General features: G+C 39.4%; 1 protein-coding gene across 3 annotated transcripts; it reads right to left on the minus strand.

Annotated features, from left to right (window-relative positions):
- Positions 1-563: 563 nt before the first annotated feature.
- On the minus strand, positions 564-6,315 carry adnp2b (ADNP homeobox 2b). 3 transcript variants are annotated; one of them, XM_027024620.2, is made up of 4 exons: positions 6,125-6,315; positions 4,589-4,703; positions 4,056-4,148; positions 564-3,509 (listed from the first exon to the last, which is right to left on the minus strand). In XM_027024620.2, the coding sequence occupies exons 2-4, from the start codon at positions 4,694-4,696 to the stop codon at positions 894-896; spliced, it is 2,817 nt and encodes a 938-aa protein (XP_026880421.2). In that variant the 5' UTR covers positions 4,697-4,703; positions 6,125-6,315; the 3' UTR covers positions 564-893. The 3 variants fall into 3 exon arrangements, with proteins under 3 accessions (XP_026880421.2, XP_026880423.2, XP_026880424.2); XM_027024622.2 differs by lacking the exon at positions 6,125-6,315 and adding an exon at positions 5,930-6,000; XM_027024623.2 differs by lacking the exons at positions 4,589-4,703; positions 6,125-6,315 and adding an exon at positions 3,845-3,940 and having other exon boundaries at positions 4,056-4,113.
- Positions 6,316-8,009: the final 1,694 nt, after the last annotated feature.

Below are 8,009 nucleotides of genomic sequence, written 5' to 3' on the forward strand. Positions count from 1 at the left end.
TTATGTCCAACCATTTATTATGCATCATTTTTTTTGTCCTTGGGATCGCTGCAACACATCAAAATCAACGCTGTACCTAGAAAACAAGATGTGAGCAAATATGGGAAATGTGATAGTCTCACGGTCTTAGATATTACTATTACAAAGAAAAAACAAATGTCAACAACCCATGCTTAACCAGCAACAAAACAAACCATTTTAGATAGTAGAATATCAGAGCTGGCATGCCAGAACATTAGGAAGTTTACATAAATAATTTAATTCAATTAATTTATTTCTACACATTTTCACTGTATTATTTCTGTCTAAAAAGTCCACAGTGCAATAAGAGATCATCATTAAATGAGGACTCTACAACAGTCACACTCCTATAAAAGTAACATCTACTTACATACCACAGCATATACTGACATGCCATGATATAGGGACAGACTATATGGGCAAGCACTTTAAAATAGAAAAACATTATTTCTTTAATGAGTGTGTGTGTGTGTGTGTATATATATATATATATATATATATATATATATATATATATATATATATAATTCTAAAAATCACAATAAACCAACAGTGAGGTCAAAACATGATAGGGTCATCTTTTTCAAGTGTCATTATTAAACACAGCATGTTCTTTGCAGAATAAACATTCAACTATTATTGAACAGCATACAAATCCAGGTACACTGAAGTTCAACTTGCCATGTAGGTTCCATTTCCAGGAAAAATGAGTCTACAAATGTCTTTGATTAACTGATTGTGGCCCTTTGATGACTGCTCTACTGTTAACACAATGCACTCTCTGTTATAGTTTCTGAGCAAGTTATTCAGTTTCATGACAGTCTATCAAACTATGCAAACATTCTACTCCTCTTCTCGCCAATTAACTGTGCTCATGATTCTGCCTCAGGAGACGGCTTCTCGGGTTCTATCTCTGGAATGAGCAGGTTATGCTTCAATTTTATTACTTCCGACATATTGAAGCCTAACAGAACGACAGCCTTATTTCTTTGCAAGTGCTTCATACACCTAGTGCGTTTAGAGCCAAACTGGCAGGCAACATCAGTTTTATTCAGCAGCAATTTGCTGCTCAAGGCAAAGATCTCCTTCTTGGCTGGGTATGGTTGTTTGTTGAAGTATTTGTTCACAAATTCGCGCCGGTCTTCGAAGGAGCATAGCTCGATTCCAGCAGGCTCCAGTGCAAATTTTACAGGAGAATCAATTTGCACTTCAGGTGAAACAGCAGGCAAGACTAACTTTTCAATCTTCCTTTTACGTGCCAGTCTGGCCTCTCTGTCTCGTTTATTTGCTTCTATGGCCTCCTTCACGGCCCGCTCCAATCTTAACGTGCTCTGCAGTTCTGCTTCCATCTCTTGGCGCTGGGGGGCTGGAACTGAGGCTTGAACTGGAGCCGGGACTGGCGCCATTGTCTGTTTTGGGGGTGCTGGAAATGACATCAGCCCCTGGTTTACGCGAGGGGCAACGGCTAATCCAGAACTCGTTATTTTTTCAGCATCTTTGGGAGTCTTGGGCGCATAGCGGCATTTTGATATGTGGACAGTAATCGCCTTGACAGTGGTTTTCCCCGTGTACACCCCGCCACAGTAGATACACTTGTATGCTGGGGTTTTGAGTATTGCATGTACAGTAGGCATGATGAAGTGTTTTTCCCGGAGGTGGATCTGGTAACACTCCATATTCAGCAGCTTCTCAGAACAGAAGACACAGTCTGGGCTGTCCGGCTTAGGTACGGGCATCTTGCACACCGGCTGGCGATTCATGGGCGACAACTTAAGAAAAATCAGATCAAGGGAATTGGTAACCAATGCCAGGTTGAGCTCCTTTTCTCCCATCATCTCTTTTGGGGCTGCAGTGTTAATGTCAAAATAGGGGAAAAGTAGGTTGCCAAACTCATCAGTGTAAAGACGGTACTCTCGTCTCATGAAGTCACAGTTGACCTTTTGGGTTGGGTTGTGGTCCACTTGTATATGTGCCACTAGCTGCTTGATGGAATAGAACATTCCAGAACAATACAAACAATTCAAACCATGAAGCAAATGCTCAAAAAGACCCTTTTCAGACAGCAAGATTTTGCACATAAGGCATTTCACAGTCTTATCAGGCATTTTCTTCAAAAAGGGCGCTCGGGCAGCCAGGCCTAACTTGGATTTTTTGAATGACTCTTTGTGGACCTCAACATGAGAATCATACACACTGGATGGAAAAAGCTCATTACAAACAGGACAGGTGACCCATTTCTTAGTCTGCTTGGAGTTGTGGGAAACACTGTTGGCTGCAGCATTTTGCTGAAGTGTAGGACTGTTCTGGGATACGGGAAGTGGAGCTTTACTGACCACTTGTACATTATTTGCCTGGACAGACAAAACTTGTAGAGGGGCAAGAGTGTAGGTAGGCAGTCCATCAACCTTGTTGCCTGTGGGAATCAGATGACTCAGAAGGGACTGTGATGTAAGCATGGTGCCTCTAGGGGTAGGCTGGTTCAAAGGGAACCTTGGAGTAACAATCAGTGGTTGTGAGGGTGGTGCTCTTATGGTTGGTACATTAAACTGTAGCCCAGGAGGCAGCAGAACTTGACGGGGTGGAGGCTGTAACTGACCAGGGACTCCAACTCTAACGGGGAGTTGCTGATGTGTAGATACAGAAGCTGTACCGCCAATAGCAGGCAGCGTGGTGGCCACAGTCCTAGCAGTCTGGGCATTCTGTAGAGTCAGTGGCTGACCAGGTTGCAGCAAACCTTTCGCCTCTGCACTGGCAAGCTGAACGAGGGCTGAGGCTTGAGCAGGGAGAATTGCCGTATTAGATGTAGGAGCATTTAACAATCTAGAGCCACCATTAGACACCCCCTGTAGAACTGCACCTGGAGCCAGTTTAGGAGTCACTATTGGCTGACTATTTGTCCCTGTTATAACCGGTCCTTGGGTCTTTGGTGCTAGGGTGGGATAAACCTTCTTGATTTCAGTTTCAAAAATAAGAGTATTGATTTGTAAAACCATCTCCTTGTGCTTGTCAGAGGTTAGTATGTGAAACAGTAAGTGCTCTGAGGTCTCAGCCGGTATACCACACACTTTGCAATAAAACCTCTGGGTCATCGGCCCTAGGCTCTGCAGTTCACAGTCTGTTCTTTGTCCAGCAAAGTGATTCAACAGGGAAGTGTAATGATTAATAAGAACATGCTTTTTTATGTTGCAAAGGAGTGTGTCACGAAATGAGCATTTTCGGCATTGAAAAGTAAATCCTGGCACAGATTTAGAGGTCAGATGTGGTACCACAATGTCAGACTCTGACTTTTGGTTTTCAGAATGGAACATTCTGTAGTGTTTGGTGATCACATTAGGATGGGCGATGAATGGGCAGAACGAACAGGCAGACAGACTGCAGCATCTTTCATCCTCATTATGGCAGCGAAGAACATGAGCCCTAAAGGAATACCAAGACCTCGACGAAAATTTACAAAGGCTACAACACAGTCCTCGTGTTCGATATTCCCACTGAAAGAAGAAGAGCACAAAGGTTATTTGTAGTGTTTGTGCAGAGAAACCTTGTCTTAATATCTGTGCTCAGGGCTCCAGAATGTAAATATAAACAGTGCATTTATATAATAGTATGAAATATTATATTACCTTTTATATAGTAGAACAAGTACTACAAATACTCAAAAATAGTTAAAAGGCTGCCGCTGCATGAGCAGTCTCATACAACAGGGCCAGCCGCTAAGCTTTGTCTCTTTTTTTTTTATAATGGTTTACCTAATGCACTTTACCTGTTTGTAACCATTAGTAAATCATAAAGCGTATTTAGTAATATAAACCTTAAATATATAAACCTTAAGAAAGGGTATGAGCTTCCCATGCGAAGAGGGTGTAGGAAAAGTGGACACCTCGCTAAAGCACATCCATGCAAATCTGTTGATTCAGAAATTCTTTTGCAGACAAAAACTGAAATTTGTAGGAATTTTTCTGCTTTATGAAATGATGAACTATGTAAAAGTACTGAGAACATTGTAAGATTTGATTAATGAATTGTTGTATATTCACCTTCTTCTTCCACCTGCCATCAAACCCATCTGCTAAATCATTCCACCCGGTAGCATCAAAAACACTGTTTCCTGGATCAAACTCCTGGAGATCCTAAAATACAGAAGAAATGCTAAGCTCTAAATATCAAGACCATGATCAGTACCAATATTAAATCACAATCACCATATATTTATTCAAAAATTTACTTTTTTTTTCTATGCAAATTAGAAGAGGAATAAATACAAATGAAATTCTGCAAGCACATACAAGCAATTACACATATAATATTGAATTTATATTCACTTTTGCAATAGACTTCTATGTTTGTTAGTTCATATTTTCACATCTTGTGTTGTATGCTATACTGTATACAACATGCAGACAATACATATAAACTGCTAGAAAAGAAAAACCTTCACAATACATTATTCAACAGATAATTAAGAATTTTATACTGCAATGACCATGAATAAAACAAAAAAAAAATATTCTACATAAAAGTATTCAAACCTGACTTTAGACATCATTATCGAAATTAAGAAAATATTTACTTCACACAAGCTCAGGCATTCTTCAAGTCCAATTTCACTTAAAATGCTTTTCACTTTCCTTCTTGTTCTTCGAATTTTCTCCAGTCCTCGAACTGGATACTGATACATGTTTCTCCTAAGAAGGAAATGTTTAATCTTTTAAATGACTTTGTAAACTTGCTTTGTAAGTACAAATAGCATTTAGAACACTGTGACTGGAGTCCCAATGTTGTTTTAAAGTTATGAGTTAACTCACAACCTGACAATGATTGTGTTCAGTACTAAAATCTGACAATAAAAGTGTTCAGTACTAAAACTGATATACTAGGCTACTTCCACATACATAAGCCAGCATATATAAAATAATGTCCAAGTGAAAACTAGAATTATATATGGAAGTAACAGGTTAGTAACAGGGCACATACTCTCTTGGCAAAATCTGTATAGTGAAGAGAGAAGAATTTCAAATCATACTTATCACAACTAATAATTTTAAAGTGTAAGGTGAAGTTAAAGATTGGTTAACAATTGTAACCAGTCTTAGCCTTTTATGACTTGGTAGGCTACCTAGTCTAAAACCAAACACCACACGTACTTAAAGTACAAAGCCATACTCTAGCATTCTCAGTGTCAGTGGTCTGGATCAAAACGCATCACGGGCACATGATTTCGTTGCTGCCGCTATTAGACTCCACCACGCCTCCACAAGGCTCACGAAATAAAATGAACACAGAATACAGACACTCACAACGTAAAATCAAGTAACGCCGAGCTATAAACTGTCAAATTCAGACTTAGCTAGGTTAATAGTTAGCATTTATATCGCAGCTAGCTCGATTATCAGCCACAGTAGCTATAGCTGTCAGCTAACTTTCATCCTAATGCGGGCAACTTCCTTCAGCTCCAGAACGACCATTTAGCTACCAGGTCAAACTTAAGTTAATTCATTAAAACTCAGCCACGGGTGAAAACAAATGCATAAGTACCCCCCCCCCCCCAGAGAACTAACCAGATACATTAGCGAGCTCTCTCGCATGGTTTCTAAGCTAATTACTGCGACATGTCCCCTAATATTAACCCGCATGACAGAATCAGCACTGATAATGGTCATCACTAAGCAAGGTAACAACACCAGCTGTTGAGAATAAGACATGGCAAAAGACAAGTGAGATAGACACCTACCTAGCTGGCTATATTAACCTACCTAGCTAGTTGCGGGGGGGAAACATGAACAAAATGCATTTCAACTCAATAACACAGCTAGCAGGCTAGGTTTAAGTAAAAAATAAAATCACAACTGACATGTTACAGTTAGACAGAGAGCTAGGTAAACTAGATATCTTAGAAAATGTGTTAGGTCACCATCATGTATCTCTCACAGTCGCTAGAATCACAGCATTAAGATAAATAAGTAAATCTCTCTTGTACTTTCTGTTAGCCACCACCGAGATGCCCGCTGTCGCTGTGGTTAATACCTCCTGTAGCTAGAGAGCTAGCTAGATGGCTAACACCCCTGTCGCCCTGATACATATGTGGCTACATCTATTATAACGTTACCTTCCTCCGCCTCACTGATTTGGGACTTCAGTGTTTTTGAAAGGCGCCTGACATTCACTATTCCATGCACCAACGTCGGAAGTGTGCAGGCAGTGTAGAATGGTAGAACCCTCACAGCAGAGCAATAAACTGTGACAAATTATTTTTGTTATACGCCTTCCTTAATAGGGATTTTGAACATTTTTCTTACACGTAAAAGAGAAAATGGCGCATTGAATTATAAGGAAGTGACGTAATTTCCAATTAGCATATAGTGTTTCTGGCCAATGAAATGTCAGTACACAAAAAGTGGGAAAACTCTTAATATATCACTTATACTTTTGCGGATACATTCACATGATGTTGGACATAAAGCATATATTATGAACCTCATAATTAAGTTAATGACTATTTTCAAGCATTAAAATGTATCCTTTTAGTTGCTGTAACTTTTAAGTGGGTGTGACTACTATTGCTATACACAAGCACAACCACTAGAGGGCCTGAATAGATTGCTCAGCAACAGCATAAAGTAGGAGGGCCCTGGTGACGAGTTACATCACCCCACAAGTCTCCAGCCAATGAATGATGAGCAATAATTACTATTATGTTCTCTTTGGCTATAGCAAAGATAGCATTAGCCAATAGCTAGTGAGAAGGTATTAAAATGCCTAATCGATTATTAATGTAAAATGATCATTTATGCTGAAAAACCATAGGGCCATGTTGTAGGTTACGAATTTCTCAATATTCCTTAAGAAAATTACAAATGATAAATGCCATGTCAACCATTCTTGGAGCAATCCATTACTAATGAAATGGAAAAATTAGTCCACCCTTTTCCTTACATTCATAAAAGGCTACATGGAGCTCGCAATCAAATATAAGTAGACTTTTACTGTCAGATTCAATTCAAAGTTAAAATTGTACTGTAAGAATGAAATATGTCGTCTTCTTCTTTTGCCACTTGGAAGGTGTCAAATTTTCTCATTGTCCAGGTCCTGTTGGTATTTGAGCTATTCTGCAAATGTCCCATGTGCTTAGTATATAAAGTACCCTCCTATCCTTGCAAAGTAACTTCGCACACACACCATCCCTGAAAGTGCACAGTTTTGAAACTATTTCATGGTGATAACGCAAGAGATGCAGATCGTTTGACCTAGTATTCCACAGGTAAGGCTATCTCCAGAAAGCAAGTAAATACACTTATTCTGTTTTCTGTATTGATTAGTCTAGTATATTGTACATTTGCATATTAGTTAAGATACAATGATAATATTCCCAGCAACATTGAATTTGTTTTATACAAGTTGCACAATGAAATAAAGGCTATTTACACAAAACACCAACACAAATTAAACTGCAGAAATTATTGCAGTAGCACAGATTTTGAACTTAAGCCATTATAGAGAACGTACACAAAGGCATTCAGAAACTTTAAGCCAGCTCATATAAAGTACACCCAAGTAATAAACAACAACAACAACAAAACCCCAGAACTTGATGCTCATGCCAGGTATTTGCCTTTGTCAGATAGCACCACCACTTGCTGTTGGTTCTGCCGATATGCTGCTCCACCAGTCAGGTGTTACGACCCTGTCTAGGCTGAGAGGCCGTAACACAGGGTTTGAGTGTTACAGCAGTAAACATGAGTAATGGAATGAATAACCAGACAATAAAGTTGACAGCAAAGATCTAGTGCATTTACAAGTTTTGGTGTTTAAAGACAAGAAACTGGTGCAATTGTGTCAGGAGTGACCAAGGCCAACACAACAAACAAAAACATCACTAGAAACAAAAAGATGACTGACTAAGCTAACAAAAGAAACATACAATGACTACACTGTTAGAAACAAAGATAAACCCACACCCAAACAAAATGGCAGCCACTCCCTACCACCAGTGT

The sequence above is a fragment of the Electrophorus electricus genome, chromosome 4, assembly GCF_013358815.1.
Source record: "Electrophorus electricus isolate fEleEle1 chromosome 4, fEleEle1.pri, whole genome shotgun sequence".
Lineage (NCBI taxonomy): Eukaryota > Metazoa > Chordata > Actinopteri > Gymnotiformes > Gymnotidae > Electrophorus > Electrophorus electricus.